The 16,874-nt window shown below is 41.3% G+C and overlaps 1 protein-coding gene across 1 annotated transcript in view; it reads right to left on the bottom strand.

The window, feature by feature from the left end:
• SLC17A6 (solute carrier family 17 member 6) overlaps positions 1 to 16,874 on the bottom strand; it is a 32,893-nt gene that overhangs the window by 15,582 nt on the left and 437 nt on the right. Inside the window, exons 2-3 of the mRNA XM_054283610.1 lie at positions 13,781 to 14,033; positions 12,921 to 13,039 (exon numbers count right to left, since the gene is read on the bottom strand). Coding sequence (XP_054139585.1) covers positions 12,921 to 13,039; positions 13,781 to 14,033 — 372 coding nt within the window. The remainder of the gene's footprint in view (positions 1 to 12,920; positions 13,040 to 13,780; positions 14,034 to 16,874) is intronic.

Genomic DNA, 16,874 nt, shown 5'->3' with positions numbered 1-16,874 from the left:
CTCACACATCAAACCCTCAAATTGTGCTATTTTTTTTTCTTTTTTGCTTACATTTTTTTCTTCTATTAAGCTAGTCATTTGTGATGCTTTATGTTTAATGAGAGCACCTTGCTCAATTTTCCTATGAGGCTAACTCCAGCAGTGGGTTAGCAAGTTTAGATTTCTGATGTTGCCATGGCAAATTAAGTGTGTGTGTGGTTCCAGTGTCGTTTCCAGTTTGTTTAGGAGTGTTTGTTCCACTGCAGTTTTGTACAATCTGTACATTTTTGTACGGTTTTGTACCATTTTGTACAATTTTGTACAAGCGCCACTTTGCCCTCCTGGCGTTCTGGTGTCACACTGAGTGAGGAGCTGTGGCCCTTGCTGGACACACATTTTTAGAGCTGCTGTGCCCTCGGTGCCTCGTCCAGATGTGTTTGCACAGCTGGGCTCTGGAGTCCCCGGGCTGAGCTCAGCCAAGGCTGCACTTCCATCCCGAGGCACCCTTGGAAATCCATTTCATCCTGGGCACGCTCCAAACCCCACAGAAGGTTTCAATGCCATGGCACAAAGCAAAACCTTTACCAGACTGAGGGTAAACTCTGGGAAATTGGAGTTATAGCACAGAGATAGAGCAATGGCCCTGCCATAATTCTTGGCCATTGCATTAGGATGGAATTAAAATGCCATGACATGTCTGCAGCAGCCCCTAGCCTTGCAAAAAAATTCCTTTCTGACTCAAAATCAGCAACTGTGCAACTACACCTGGAAGAAAATAAACACATACAGAAGAACACAATAAATACGGTAGTAGTGTGTCAAAGAGAGGGGGAAAACCCCAATAAATTCTGGTCCTCATAAGTGACCACAAGCAGTCCTTAAACAGAAAATTATGCTTTATTTTTCTATTTCTGAGTAGAGTAGAAGTATTTCTACTCTATTTCTATTTCTACTTCTGCTCTAGAGTAGAAGTATTTCTACTCTGAGACTGAGCAGACTCAGTCCCAAAAATCAGACTCTAACATTGATCTTCAGTGTTTTGCTGACCCTGGCCTCAAAGGTCATGAACTGTGACTTAATCCTCCTGCAATATAAGGAGTAATAACAGCAAAATAATATTTGAATATGAGACATTTGGGATAGGAGAAGAGAAAGGAAATTACTTTGACAGCTCAGGAGAAGGGTTTAAAATGGAATGAGGTTGCAGGGGGAATTAATCTGTTTGGGTTCCTAGTCAACTGGCTCATTTTTCTCTTTTAAACAAAAGAAAAACAAGTGTAATTTTGGATTTCTAACCTCTGCATCTGTGCAGCAGCCCTGTTGCCATCCTCCTTTGTCAGGAAATTCACATTCCCCGGGCGCTCTGCAGTGTTACAGATATTCTGCAGAGTTTTACAGATTTAGTTACGCAGCTGGAAGCAGAGTCAGCTCCCAAAGCGAGCCGGGCACAGGGCACAGGCAGATGGATGGAATATCCAGTTACACACAGGACAGCTGGAAGCGAGGAGCCCTCATCAGAGGCATCCTCTACCCCCGGGACTGGCAATGAAAATTGCTGCAAAGGATTCATGGAACATAAAACTAAAGGCCCTTTTAGGTGTGTATGTGGTGGGATCAATTCCTCATCTGAGCCTCCTGCATTTTCATTTGTGTCAATTTTTAATATATTTGATGAGTTCCACAATATTGACGTCTCTATTCTCTGGATAATAACAAAACACTGAAGATCAATGTTAGATTCTGATTTTTGGGACTGAGTCTACTCAGTCTAGAAATAGAAATAGAATGAATCTTTTCTAAGGCATATGAAGTACCTTAACTAAATTTGTCCTTTAAAAAAGATTGAAAAGTAACTCTGTATATTTAAAATGAATTTTTAAACATTCCTTTAAACAAGAAAATGCTGTAGTTTTAAGAAGTGTAAATATAGGCTCTATCAGTGAATTATTAACATAATTTCATTAAAATTCAAAATAATTAAAGAACAGTAAGCCTTGGTCACTTACAACTACAAAACACCATTGCATGTATTTGAACAGATTTGGATTCAAAAATACAAAAGTATAGAAAGCATTCAATGGCTTCCATAGAAAATTAATTCAGGAGTGGAACTGAATAGTTTTTCCCTCCAAAGTGCCACTGATCATAATTTCATGGAACATCTATCTGCTGAGTAGGAAAGTTTGATTATTTTGTTCATTTTCTAGGGAATCATAGGGTGTGGGTGGGTGTGTGGGGATGTGTGTGAAAGCATTTTGCACCACTACAATAAATTAAATTCAAAATATTATAAATTGGTCTACTCTGTCTGTAAACAGGAACCTATAGGAAATGTAAACTCTGGTTGTTTCTGAACAACCTCTGATTTGACAATTTCACATGAATATTGATCATATTCTAGAGGACATTATTTTCATTGGATGAAGTATGCGTATTGATCAAATACTTGATTTGTAAATAAGTCACAGTTACAAATTCATTAGGTAAATTCATTAGGTAAATTTGTTAGGTAAATAATGTAGAAAACAAAGAGGATTGAAAACACAAGCTTTCTTCTGAAGTCTTCCCAACACAGTTTAAAGACTAGATGAAAAAACCTGCCATTATAAAATAAATTTAATTTATTTGGATTCAAGCTGGTGAGTTGGTTTGCCATTTTCCTTACAGAAATCACATTAAATACATTGAAGAAAGACTTATTTTATGAAATATGTATAAAAACCTAGGCTGGATTTTGCCTCTCCTTTGCTGTTCTTTATTGAACAGTGATTTTTGGGAGAGTCCTTGTACACAACACAGACATGGTTCTGCTGTATTTTCACACAATCCAAACAATGTTTTGTCTGAGAGGAGCTGCAAGGCTCAAGGCTGAATTAAATTACTTCATTTTGTTCCAGTGAAACACAATGTCTGGAAAGAAGCAAGAGAGGACCTAGCTGGAATGTCTGTGGGCTTACAGCAGCTTTTCAGAATGTTTTCTTCTGTTAATGACAGTATGTGATCCACTCCTCAACTTGGATTTTTCTTTGAATATATGGAAATTTCAGGGCCTAACTGACACATTTCCCTCCTTACAAAGCACATTTCTACCTGTACCAGGTGTGATGATCAGGGCCTTCTCAGAGTTTGATACAGAACATGTGCATTTTGGTGGCCTGAATTTGCAATGGTTCGATCTGCCAGGTTGGAAGATGAAAAAACCCCAAAATATTCACGAGACTTTTGGCAAAACAGAGGATTCAAGGGGCTGCATCAAGCACTGGTGTGAAACGCCATGCAAAGATTAAACCCACGTGAATCAGCAAGCCAGAAGAAGAAGTCCTCTACATTTCTGCCTTCTTCAAACCCCACTGATGCCACTGATTCCACCAAGCCCACAAACAGTGTTCAGGCTGTGTTTTTCATTGCCTGTCCACAGACCTGGTTTTTGATATGTCAGTGTGCATTTTATAAAAACTTGAGCACTGCTGGATGACAGCATCATTGGAATGGGTGCTAAATGTAAAAGAACCCTGGGTCATTAAATTCAAATTGTTGTTCTTACCAGCAAGTGCATTACATTATCCTTTCAGAAACAGATTTTCAGAAACCAGCATTTGGCCTACTTAGTAGTTTTCCTTTTTCAACTTTTTGCTTCATATATCCAGTATATAACTTCTATATATAGAAGACATACATATATATATATATATATATATGACATATATCCAGTATATGTCTTCTACCCATGTTGTTTTATTTTAATGGTTTTAATCACTTCAGTTTCCACAACCTCAATCCTATTTTCTTTTGCGCCACTAAGCAAATCAGGTGCTCTACACCTTGTCTTGCTTTTTTCCTTCATTCCTGTGCTCACCCTACCAATCCTCCCTCTTTCCTGACTGAATTCAGCAGGGGAATCTCTCAACCTGTGGTTTTGTTTTACAGCTCATTATTTCTATATATGTCTAGATAAAGCTCTGACTCATTCCTTCTAGCTCATTAGCTTTGGGACAGCTTGCTCTTTAAATATGTAACCTGCTAAATAATCTTTCAAATCAGGGCTGTCTCACTCAAATCACCTTACCAACATGCTGTGGATCAACTGATTTAGAGATATATAACACACTTATCACAGCAATCACCTGTAGGTTTAATTTTAAAATGTTTTCTGGAGTTTTTTGGGAGGATAACTACTATGTGCTGGACTCAAAAGCTGGGTATCTGTACTGCTTTTTGGGGTGTTTTCTGATTTATGGGGCACAGGTTACAGCTGATTGTGTTATGACTGCTCAGAGCAAAGGCAGATTCCTTCAGAGCACAATGACAGTGACATTAGTGGTTTTATGCAATGAAAACAACCTAAATAACATTTTGCTGCATCAAACCCAGTGTACAAATTGTTTTGGACTGAAGTAACAAAGCAAGTAGAGGTGATTAAGGATACCTGTTGCACAGAGTGTGTGCTATTAATGCTCAGAAGCATCCCTGGGTTTTGTTTCAGAGACAGTTGTTTATTATTATTATTATTATTATTATTATTATTATTATTGCTACTACTACTACTACTACTACTACTATCATTATCATTATTTAATTATTGTTATTTAATTATTTAATTATTTCTTAGATATCACTGTTAATGCAGTATGGATTTGCGGAAACTCAGGATTAGAAGAGAATTGTGGGCAAAGTTATTTGACAGCATTGACATATTGGGATGATATAATCCTAATAAATAAGAAGTTTCTTTATCAGCTCGTTCTGAAAGGGGTGTCCTGACATGGGGGTTGGAATTGGGAGTTTTTTAAGGTCCCTTCCAAACCAAACCATTCTAGGATTTTCTGAAGTTATCTGGTGTAATTTTAGGAAAGCTGTGTAGTGGATTTTATACAGATAAAGATTTCAAAGGATTTTCATCAATGGAGGAAGGAATGTAAAAAATAAGCTCAAATTTCAAACATAACCCTACTCCTGTAGTTATATCTCAACAAGGAGGGCTAAATTTGGAAAATTTTAGATTTAGTCCTGAAAAAATTAGTCAAGGATAAATGGAAGATTTGGTTACACTACCTGTATTGATTTTTTTAAAAAATATATACCTATCATCTCACTTGATCATTTCCTTTGTAACCTAAATACTCCTGATAATATTTGTCTTAGTCTAGTCATCTTTTTCAGTCTGTAATCACTCTGATAACCCTGTGGTAATCACATACCCTCTGAACAGAGAGAGACATAGCTGTCTCAGGATTTCCTGGGAAGTTGGGAAAAAGCTCAGAGAAAGAATTAAAAAAACCAATTATTATCTCTCTTTCTGTAACTGTTGTTTACAGATATGATTCTCTGGTGGTGTTCACAGGGGTCCCAGGATGAGGGAAGAGATGAGAATCCTGACTCCATGTTTCAGAAGGAAACACGATTTATTATTTTATGATATATATTATATTAAAAGAAAATGGTATATTAAAACTATAGTAAAGAAAGAGAAAGGAGACATCAGAAGGTTGGAAAAGAAAGGAATGGAATGATAATAAAATCTTGTGACTGACAACAGTCCCAACACAGCTGACTGTGATTGGCCATTAATTAGAAAGGACCAACATGGACCAATCACAGATGCACCTGTTGCATTTCACAGCAGCAGATAATTATTGTTTTTCTTTTACTTTGAGGCCTCTCAGCTTCTCAGGAGAAAAAATCCTGGCAAACGGATTTTTCAGAAAATATGTCTGTGACATGTTTCTCCAGATTGTGCTATTCATAGTTCACCACTAGCATGACAGAAGATTCCTGAAGGCCAATCAGGTCTTAGGGCCACCATTGTTTCCATAAGAACTGTAGATTTCTAATAATAAAGTGCCTTTTCATGCCTCCTGATGATGGAGTTTCTGTGTCACCTTTGGCTGTCCCCAGTACCCCTTTGGTGGTAATAACCCTGCTTTTGTTAACTTTAACTTATATTTATGTATTTCAAATTAACTAAGCAGAACTGAAGCCATCATGGGGAGACACTTTTTGGCTATTCTGTGGCACACACAGTCATTCTGATTTACTTCTAGTACAGGCTCTTTCCCAATGACTCTTGACCCATCTCCTGTAAACATCCCCCTGTGAAACGCTCAACCTGACAATTTATGTTTTCCTAAATGATAGACAGAATGCAGTGTTCTGTTCTGAATTGGGCCTTTAATTTGCATGAAACAGCACAGGGCTAACAAAACTGGGATTGTGCCATGAATATTGGAGTGGTAGATGAGCTCAGCCACCCAAAAACCAGAGACAATAATCCACCTTTGCCATTAGAGAGGAACACTTGTTCCTTAGGCTGAACGTGCTTCATAGGAGAATTGCTTAAAACTGAACTGAGTCTGTGGCCAGAAGCCATGTACAACAGCTTTATTTGGCTTTCTTAAATCAAGATAAAGCAGGTTATTTTCATTGCTATGTGTGTATGGGAGGAGGGGGATGTGTCTCTGTGCTCCTCACACTAAATCCTATTAGGAGCCCTTCATGAAGCATTAATATGTAAGAGCCGACCTCCCGCCACCTAATCCAGTTTAATAAGGGCTTGGATACATTATTAATTTTTGTCACACATCTGAGGCCCCCTTTTATCAAGCAAAACCCCCACCCAAATCCCTTGTTGCATCATTAAATTGTGGAAACAGCTTCATCACTCATGACAGAGAAATGGAAGGCCCTGAACCATATGGCAGAGGCAGCACCAGTCTCCCCAGTGCCCTTCCTGGTCACACTGGGACTCAAGGGATCTGCACTGAGCAGGGTGACAGAGCCATCCTGGGGGGTTTTGTGCAGTTTTGGCTCCTTTGCCTGGAGCAGATGAGCCCAGAGCAATGCCAGGGTAGAGAGCAGCCAGGCCTGCAGGATTTGGGGCTGGATGTGAAATGTGGGGCACCAGTCTCCCCAGTGCCCTTCCTGGTCACACTGGGACTCAAAGGATCTGCACTGAGCAGGGTGACAGAGCCATCCTGGGGGGTTTTGTGCAGTTTTGGCTCCTTTGCCTGGAGCAGATGAGCCCAGAGCAATGCCAGGGTAGAGAGCAGCCAGGCCTGCAGGATTTGGGGCTGGATGTGAAATGTGGGGCTGCAAGGGCAGCTCTGGGGCTCCCTCACAGTGCAGGGTCAGCTCAAGGCCTCAGGAGTTCAGAAGTTGGCACTTGGTTAATCAGCCTCTAATCCCCTGCTCGTGCTGTGAATTAATCATTGTTTGCAAAGCAGAAAACACACAACGTGCCTGCCTGCTAAAAGAATGGAATAATTTCTCTTTTTAAAATAGGGAAATGTAAATGTCAGCTTCTGGACATCTTTCCATTGTATTTCTAAACCAATACTTGACCTTAAATGTTTATGCTTGTCCTAATTAAGGCAGAGTTAGGGAGATTCTGATTTCACAGACATGCCAATGACAGTTTCAGTGAAAATCTGTGGGACTGAGACAAGGTGCACTGACAGTTGTCTGAAATATCATTCATTTTATTCACACAAATAATCCTAGCAGATTACTTGCTGGGAAGAAGGACTTAGCCTTTAATAACAAGAAGAAGAATGGCACTTGAGAAACAAAGATTAATTTGAAGTGAAATGCTAATTTGCATAATTTCATTCAGATTAGAATGACAATGATAAAGAGTTCGGCATAGATGAGAGATAATTACATTGTGGAGAAATGCAGTATAGTCATGTAGTTACATTTTTAATGTGAATACTGCCAGGATTTGAGCTTTGACAGATGATAGGAAATATATGTCATTACCACAGGTGATTTGAATTTTTAAAAAATTGGCATTCTATTCTGCCCTTTGGGTCTCTTTGTGTCAGAATGTTCTCATGTTTGAGTAGACACAAATGAGCTAAAACCCTTACTCAGCTTCATTGTATAAAAAATACCCTGTGATTATTGCAGATCTACTTTTGAAAAAATGCTTGGCATGTACAGTCAAAACTGATATTTCTATTTTAAATGTGTAACTGCTTTGGGAATTTACTCTCTATTGCATAGCCTAACAATGCCCCATTAATTTCAAATAATCTTTCCTGATTTACAGCAAATCTTTAAACAGTTCACTTAGGAAATCAGTGAGGAAATACTGCCACAGCATTTCAGTACTGCTTTTGGGGTTTGTTACAGATTTCCAACATAAAGGATATTTAAAGGGGGTATCAGAAGTTTAAAATACAATAATACTCAAATTATTATGAGATGAGGTGATGAAGCTGAGCACAGTTTCACACCTTCCCATATGTGTGTGACAGCACAGCAGATAATTTATTCACAGACAGCTGCAATAGCATGAATGTGAAATGGGGAATAATAATTTCCATTTATTAAATTTTTAGATTATAAACAAAACATGTGCTTACTGATGGGACCATGTAGCCTAAAATTCACTATGGCAACAGCCCTTAACACTTGTTTATCTCTTGTATTTTGTTTATTTATCTCTCTACTGCAAACATTTCACAATAGCTAAAACATAACCTCCATTATAGGAATTTAAAACCCAATGAAAAAGACTACAACATAATTTCTCTGCTTGGACCAGTGGTGGGTAGTCATTATTGTTACTATTTAAGCTTTTTTTTCATTTGTATGGCTGTCAATTGCTGATTCTTGTCAGAGGACTAAAGCATACACTTATACCAAGCAATTCTTCCAGTGGAATTATTATCAGATTATCAGATTATCTCCTAGTAATGCTTTTATATACATGTATCCTGAATACACAGTTCTTGCTGTTTATTTCACTAGGCATCTCTTTATATTGTCATTTTTGAAGCAATTAAAGATCTCTAAAGCAATCTCTAATTTTTCCACGCCCATACGACTGCTGTACACTGTTTCTGCTGTAGATCTGTCTAAAAGCTATTTATCTAGAGACCATTTTATGCTTCAGCCACACTCTCTCCTTCCTCTCAGTCTCAAGCACACATGAGCCATTTTTTTAAGCAATTAAAGATCCCTAAAGCAATCTCTAATTTTTCCACACCCATACTGGTATCAATGTGTCCAAACTACCCACAAAAAATCCGAGGTCAAAATCATTGACTTAAACACACTCATTGCACTGAATAAAGACAAATAAACATTCTGGGATGGCACTGATTGCTTTAGTAGAGCATTAGCATTACTTTAGTAGAGCTGGAAGCTTGTGATGTGTTTCTAGTCCCACATGGCTCAAGACCCCACTCAGTGAGGCTCCTTTTCAGAGGGGTCCTTCCCTCTCTGATGTTACCTTGCCCTCAAGTGTCATCCATTGAGCAGAATTCAGTCAACCAAAAAGTAAATACATCATCTGATCGACTGGATCCTGTGGTACCCACAAGTTTATCAGCACTTCTGCATATTCCCCAAATGACTGATGAAATGTGAAGACCACAGTGAGAATCAGCAGTATCCTGATGGTGTCTGAATCTTCGAGAGGTTCATAAACTCTAGATAATCATATAATTATCAGTCCCCCAAGGGGAAAAACATCACTGGCCCAGTGACAGTCACCGACTTGGCTGTGGAAAGCACAAAAAGAAGAGAAAGTGTTCATCACACCACCGCTGGGTTAATGAACCTGGGCTCCCTACAGGACACACGGGCAATGAGATGTCTGGGAATGATAAAACACACCTGAAGGGCTTCCACAGCAATAACACCCAACTAGATAAAATACACCCACCCTAACTGGAGTAGTCCTCAGCTACTGTCATTAATGTGAATGTTTGTGAAAAGGAGAAAGATCTGACTCGATATGACAACCTGTGTGCTTCTGCTACTGACTTTGCCTGGCAGTGTCCCCGCCATTGCCTTGCAAATCTCTGGAGTTGCATGCCTTTACATCTGAATTGGTTCAAACGGCTTTTCTGCTGTTGTTTGAGTGAATGGAGACAGCTTTTGATTCTCTGGGTCGGATTCTGCAGCCTTTACTCAACCAAAACTCCAATTAACCCTGAGTACTTACAGACTGTGTAAAGATGCGAAAATGATTAAAGGAGGAAGAAGAGGTAAATAACCCTTTAAATGGCTGTTAATGGCTAATTGAGAGAGTCTTTTAGATTTTTGAACCATTATCTTGTAAACAGAAAGGCAATGGACACCCCAGTTTAAAAACTATACGTTTTGATTTATTTGTTTTTAAGGGTAGGATATTATTGTTTCCTCAGTTACAGAGCATCTCTCTGTTTGTAAACACTCATTTCTGCTGTAGATCTGTCCGAAAGCTATTTATTTATTTATTTAATTGATTTATTTAATTATTTAGGAGGCCATGTTTTGCTTTAGCCACTCTCTCTCCTTCCTCTCAGTCTGAAGCACACCCAAACCATCCTGCTCACCAGGCTGAGCCCCTCTGCCCATGGCTTTGATTTATTTGTTTTTAAGGGTAGGATATTATTGTTTCCTCAGTTACAGAGCATCTCTCTGTTTGTAAATGATCCTTTCTACTGTAGGCATGTCTAAAAGCTATTTATCTATTTATTTATTTATTTATTTAGGAGACCATGTTTTGCTCTAGCCACACTCTCTCCTTCTCTCAGTCTCAAGCACACCCAAACCATCCTGCTCACCAGGCTGAGCCCCTCTGACCATGGATTTGAATTATTTGTTTTTAAGGGTAGGATACTGGTGTTCCCTCAGTTACAGAGCACCTCTCTGTATGTAAACACTCGTTTCTACTGTCTAAAAGCTATTTATTTATTTATTTATTTATTTAGCAGACTATTTTTTTGCTTTGGCCACACTCCTTCCTCTCAGAGTCAAGCACACCCAAACCATCCTGTTCACCAGGCTGAGCCCCTCTGCCCATGGCTTTGAATTATTTGTTTTTAAGGGTAAGATATTATTGTTTCCTCAGTTACAGAGCATCTCTCTGTTTGTAAATGATCGTTTCTACTGTAGGTATGTCTAAAAGCTATTTATTTATTTATTTATTTATTTATTTAGGAGACCATGTTTTGCTCTAGCCACACTCTCTCCTTCTCTCAGTCTCAAGCACACCCAAACCATCCTACTCACCAGGCTGAGCCCCTCTGCCCATGGCTTTGAATTATTTGTTTTTAAGGGTAGGATACTGGTGTTCCCTCAGTTACAGAGCATCTCTCTGTATGTAAACACTCGTTTCTACTGTAGGTCTCTCTAAAAGCTATTTAATTATTTATTTAGGAGACCATGTTTTGCTCTAGCCACACTCTCTCCTTCTCTCAGTCTCAAGCACACCCAAACCATCCTACTCACCAGGCTGAGCCCCTCTGCCCATGGCTTTGAATTATTTGTTTTTAATGGTAGGATACTGGTGTTTCCTCAGTTGCAGAGCATATATCTGTCTGTAAACACTCGTTTCTACTGTCTAAAAGCTATTTATTTATTTATTTGTTTATTTATTTAGGAGACCATGTTTTGCTCTAGCCACACTCTCTCCTCCTCTCAGTCTGAAGCACACCCAAACCATCCTGCTCACCAGGCTGAGCCCCTCTGACCATGCCTTTGAATTATTTGTTTTTAAGGGTAGGATACTGGTGTTTCCTCAGTTGCAGAGCATCTCTCTGTTTGTAAACACTCGTTTCTACTGTCTAAAAGCTATTTATTTATTTATTTGTTTATTTATTTATTTATTTAGGAGACTATTTTTTTGCTTTAGCCACACTCTCTCCTTCCTCTCAGAGTCAAGCCCACCCAAACCATCCTGCTCACCAGGCTGAGCCCCTCTGCCCATGGCTTTGATTTATTTGTTTTTAAGGGTAGGATATTATTGTTTCCTCAGTTACAGAGCATCTCTCTGTTTGTAAATGATCGTTTCTACTGTAGGTATGTCTAAAAGCTATTTATCTATTTATTTATTTATTTATTTAGGAGACCATGTTTTGCTCTAGCCACACTCTCTCCTTCTCTCAGTCTCAAGCACACCCAAACCATCCTGCTCACCAGGCTGAGCCCCTCTGCCCATGGCTTTGAATTATTTGTTTTTAAGGGTAGGATACTGGCGTTTCCTCAGTTGCAGAGCATCTCTCTGTCTGTAAACACTCCTTTCTACTGTAGGTCTGTCTAAAAGCTATTTAATTATTTATTTAGGAGACCGTGTTTTTGCTTTAGCCACTCTCTCTCCTTCCTCTCAGTCTCAAGCACACACAGACCATCTTGCTCATCCTGTGGGTGCCCGTGCAGCCCACCCCTCACGCTGCCCACTCCTGGCAAGAGTTAAAGCTATTTACGGCTGAGTTTCGCATCCATTCGCACTCGGTGCTGGTTTGCAGAGTGGCGCTAGGACCTTTGCAAGCCATGAGCCCGTGGCATTAAGCGGGGATGTGAAAGCCTCATGTGCCTCCAATACTCAGTGGATCTAATTAACAGGTAGAATCGCACCCTGGGTGCTTGAAAAAATGCCAGACACCATAGAAACGAGTCCTTAAGTCCCCGGACCATCTGCACTTTCTTTTCATTGTGGAAGTCTCATTTAGGCATGTTTTTCGGCCATTCTAAATTCATTTATGCTTTAATGAAAAATTCCCGCTGACGGTTTTCCTTTTCATTAAAACAAAAAATCATAAAATTCTTTAATTCAGTCACGGGGGGAAAAAAACCAACAAAAAAACCTCTCAAGCTTTGATGAAATAATGAATCTTTGAATTTGCCTCTGAATACGTGCTGTTTGAATATCGTTGCCACAACCTCCTTAAGTGACCTTCTAAAGGAAAAGGAAACCAATATGAGAATATCCCCCGCAAGCTCGGGGGGGGTTGCAGGAAGGAATATTGGGCAATATTGATGAAATGAGCAATATTGGTGAAAAGTGAAGTATTACACCATCTCTGCAGAGCTCCGGGATAGCTTGCAGGCTGTCCTTGCCTCCCTAAGCCGAGATTTTGGTGGGGTTAAATTGGGGTGCAGGGGAGCCCCGGCTGTGCGGGGTTAAATTTGGGGTGCATCCCCTTTGGGCACCATTTATTTGCTGTTACCTGTTGGCTGCCAGCCGGGATGAGATGTACCCTCCGGGGATCTGCGTGATGATGTAGCCCCAGAAAAACGAGCCGTGGATCATGCCCACCGTTTCAGGATCCCAGTTAAACTTCGCTTTCTTCCCACGCGCGGCAGCGGGGCAGAGGGAGAGAAAGACGAGAGGAAAGCTGAAATTGTGCCCCTCGGTCCGAGCCCCCCATGGCAGGTCAGCAAACAAACCCAGGGCAGCGATGGAAGCAGCAGAGCCCGGAGCCGCTCGGATGGGCACGGCTCGGCACGGATTGGCACGGCTGGGAATGGCTGGGCATTGCTGGGCACGGCTGGGCAGCGCTGGCACAGCCCGCACCCACCTCCTGCCAGCCCTGAGGGATTTGCGTGTTTAAGCCTCATCCCCCGTTTGCCGCATCTTTCTCACCGCTCTTTAACTCGCTTTAAACCTTATCGTTTCTCTTATCATTCAACGCCTTTTGTCAAAGCCAATTAGCCCCGGTGTTATCAAACATTCCTGCTGAACCTCCCCGCCTCCTTTAGGACCGCCAACAGCCCCTTATTCGATGCCCTCCTTCTCCCATCCCCTGCGTTTATTTTAGGAGATATCTGCGGTTTTCAAGGCTGTGTGGGATAGACACGGCGTGGGGCGAATTGTCCGGGCACTAACAGCACAAACCGGGGCTAGGAACTCAATGGAAAAGTAGAAATAATCGGTAGAAGTTGTTTCTGCGTCAGGAACGGGATTCCCGTCCTTGGAGGGGCAGGGGGATGGAGCGGGAGCACCGGGCCCCGTCCCGCCTGTGCCCAGGTGTCGCACTGCGAGCTGCGCTGGGCAGGACGTGGCATTCCCGAGGGAAGCGGTGCCCACCTCTTTTATAATTTTTCCTCCTCGGTGAATGGTGCTGTTGTTGACCATATCCACGATGGCCACCCCCAGGTTGCAGCGGATGCCGAAGGAGATGCAGAAGCCCAGGCCGCTCATGATGGCGATGATGTAGCGCCGCGGCAGCCCGAAGCAGGTGCAGTCGCACAGCGGCGCCTTCTTCTCGGGCACTTCCATGGGCTTCCCATCCTCCGTCAGCTCGATGGTGTCCCCGGGCTTCTGCCTCTTCTCTAGCACTCTGCCCGACACAAGAAGGGAAAGTCATGGCCTGAAGGCACAGCGACTTGGAGGCTTAAAATTCACCGCACCCCTCGCTCCTCTCCGGCTCGGAGATCGATTCGAGGATTTGCTCCTCGCTTCCCATTCACCTTCAGCTGTTCTTTAGCAGTGACCTGTGGGAGTGAGGATTAGTCATGCCCGGCTCCCCCGGCCCTCCGCAGCGGCCCAGGGAGGAGCTCTGCCTGGGAATTGCTCATCTATCATTAAAGACTTGTGCTGGGATATGTAGGGCGCACCAAGCAGGCAGCATCTGGAACCACTGCAGAGGCGCCATGTTGGGCAGCCAGGGGCACAGACACAGAAAAAAGGAGATTTCGTTGCCTCTTGGAGGTTTTTGTTGCCTCCTGGGGGGTTTTGTTGCCCCCTCTCTGTGCCAGAAACACCGAGGGGGTGATCCCGGTGCGCGCCTCGCACCAGGTCTGCGAACAAAAGAAATGTTAAGAGGGAAAGACGGGGGGGAGGAGCGAGGAGGAGAGGGCGATATTGCTATTTATTTTACATTTGCAAAATGGCTGTCAGTGGAAAAAAAAAAAAAAGCCAGGAATAAGAGCTGGGATCGCCGGAGAAGGCTTCCCCAAGGATCTGCACGCTGGGAGCGCTCTGCAGGTTCAACCTGCCCAGAGCAGCCTTGTCCCAAATCCCTCGGTTTCACTTGGAAATTGTGTCTCCTAGAGAACGATCTGAAGGAATCTGAAGGCTGTTTGCAGCTGTTTCCAATCAGCTGGAAAATACCAGGGAAGGTGATTTAGAACATCCAGATTTTATTTTTTTAAAAATCTTTTTAAATGCTGCGTCGGTAGCATGAAAAATCAGGTTTATAGAGCAAGTATCCCATACTGAATCCCTTAATCTTCTTCCGAAATCACTGAGATATTTAAAATTTAGAAAAGAAAACCAATTAACCAATTTTGCCGACTTGAGAAGCAAATACGTGACGCTCTGGACTCTACAACCACTGCCTCCCGACTCTGCTGTAAAGTGTTTTCTCACTCGGAGGAGCATCTCTTTCAGGTTAACTCATCCGGCTGATAGGGCAGTAACAATTAGCAGAATAAGGCTTAAAAGGTTATCCGTGTTCTGGAGAAAATCCCTCTATTTTCTCCAAAAACTACTCAGCTGAAATTCTCCTGATTTTTCTCATTTTTGGGCGTGTTATTTCCATGCTTAAAGATCGCGGCATTGAGAAATGTGTTAAAGTGGTGAATAAAATAAACTACCGTGGGTTTCTGTTCGAAATTCGTTCGTGAGGGTAAAGGGTAGGAGTGTTTTCCCCCTGAATGGGCGTTTTGTCTTAGGAAATAGACTGGAAATCAATGTGGAAGAGGCAAGAAAATGGTTTAGATTCTAAGAAAAATAAACAAAGTACTTAATTGCCGTGATCTGAAAAAGATTAGCAAATCACGCGTTTGTTACTCGAGGTGTGAATTCAAACGGAGTTTTGCTGGAAAATACAAACACCGTTTCTCCATTATTCACTGTGTAACTGCAAGTAGTAGAGATAATAGTTTTATTCAAATGTTGTAGACCCTATAAGAACGAAAAAAAGGGTGTATTTCCTAAATTACATTTTAAGCAGTTATTCTGGATTTTCCTTTTTTATTATTATTAATTTTCAGCTATTGAAAATGACTGAAATATAACCAAAAAGCGTAGGAAATTAATTGCATCTGTGATGACTTTAATTTCGCTTTTGGCTTTTCTCAATGGTACACTTCCCACGAAAATGGAAGCCTCAATTTTGTCTGTATCACTTCACTGATATGTCCCCTTCCCTTAAAATGGCAGCAGAAGTTGTGACTCATGCTGAGGAACAGCCTGGTGTCTGTGCCCAGCACTGCCGCATAGGTATGGAAAAAAGATTTTTACGTGACCTACCCTGGGCAGGCAAATCCGCAGTTGCCTTAGAGCTGCAATTCGGGAAATAAAAAAAAAAAAAAAAAAAAAACCCAAAACTAAAAAACCAAACAAACGTAAAGAACCAAAACTGAACCAAAACAAAACAAAAAACCCAAACAAACAACCAAAACCGAACCAAACAGCCCAAGCCAAATATTTCGGGGTAATTTCCAGCAGGCGGAACAATCGAAAATTGTTGGAATTTCACAGACTATTCTCAAACGTTGTGGAGGTCACTAAAGTCACCAGATTGGATGGAGAACGATGTGTGAACTTTAGAGCATGCACTTCATGGGTATGCAAGAATCTGGGTTTATTATTACAGGGCTAGACTACGGTAGAAATGTTCTTTGCACGCATAAATACAGAGAAGCGATGCTTTTGAGTTTAGCAATTGCAGCTGTATATAATTTATAGGACAAGCAGATGTTTCTAAAGGCAGAGGGATAAATAATTAAACACATTCCTCTATATGTTTCAGCTTCAGGAGAAAAAAAAAATCGTTCGGATATCAATTATTTATACATCTCCATGTTTTCCTTCATCTGACGACGAATTACACAAAGGACAAGACTAATCAAAACCATATTTTTTTAAAATATATTTGTTAAGGGCAGGGGGCAAGATCCTGTGGGTGCATTGGGAAATTAAGATGGAACAAAAATACAGGTTGCTGCTCTCTCCTGATTAGGATTTCAAGATGGGATCCCGTTTTTGTGGAAGAAAGGTGGGGTAATCTTTTGCTGCATCTTTCCTGACACCATCTACGAGTCAGACAGGGAAGTTACGAGGGTGCCATATTGAGCAGCTTCAGCACTAGTTTCCAGCATCTAGATTATATCCAGCAGAACCAGAACGGCTCCCAGCCCTGCCACCGCTAATCCCAAAGCTTTCCACCTCCTGC

The sequence above is a fragment of the Melozone crissalis genome, unplaced genomic scaffold, assembly GCF_028551555.1.
Source record: "Melozone crissalis strain CALT ecotype California unplaced genomic scaffold, PUWL_Pcris_2 ptg000038l_1, whole genome shotgun sequence".
NCBI classification, from domain to species: Eukaryota; Metazoa; Chordata; class Aves; order Passeriformes; family Passerellidae; genus Melozone; species Melozone crissalis.
Note: the sequence above shows the minus strand (reverse complement) of the source record. Positions and strands in the feature narration are given on the sequence as shown.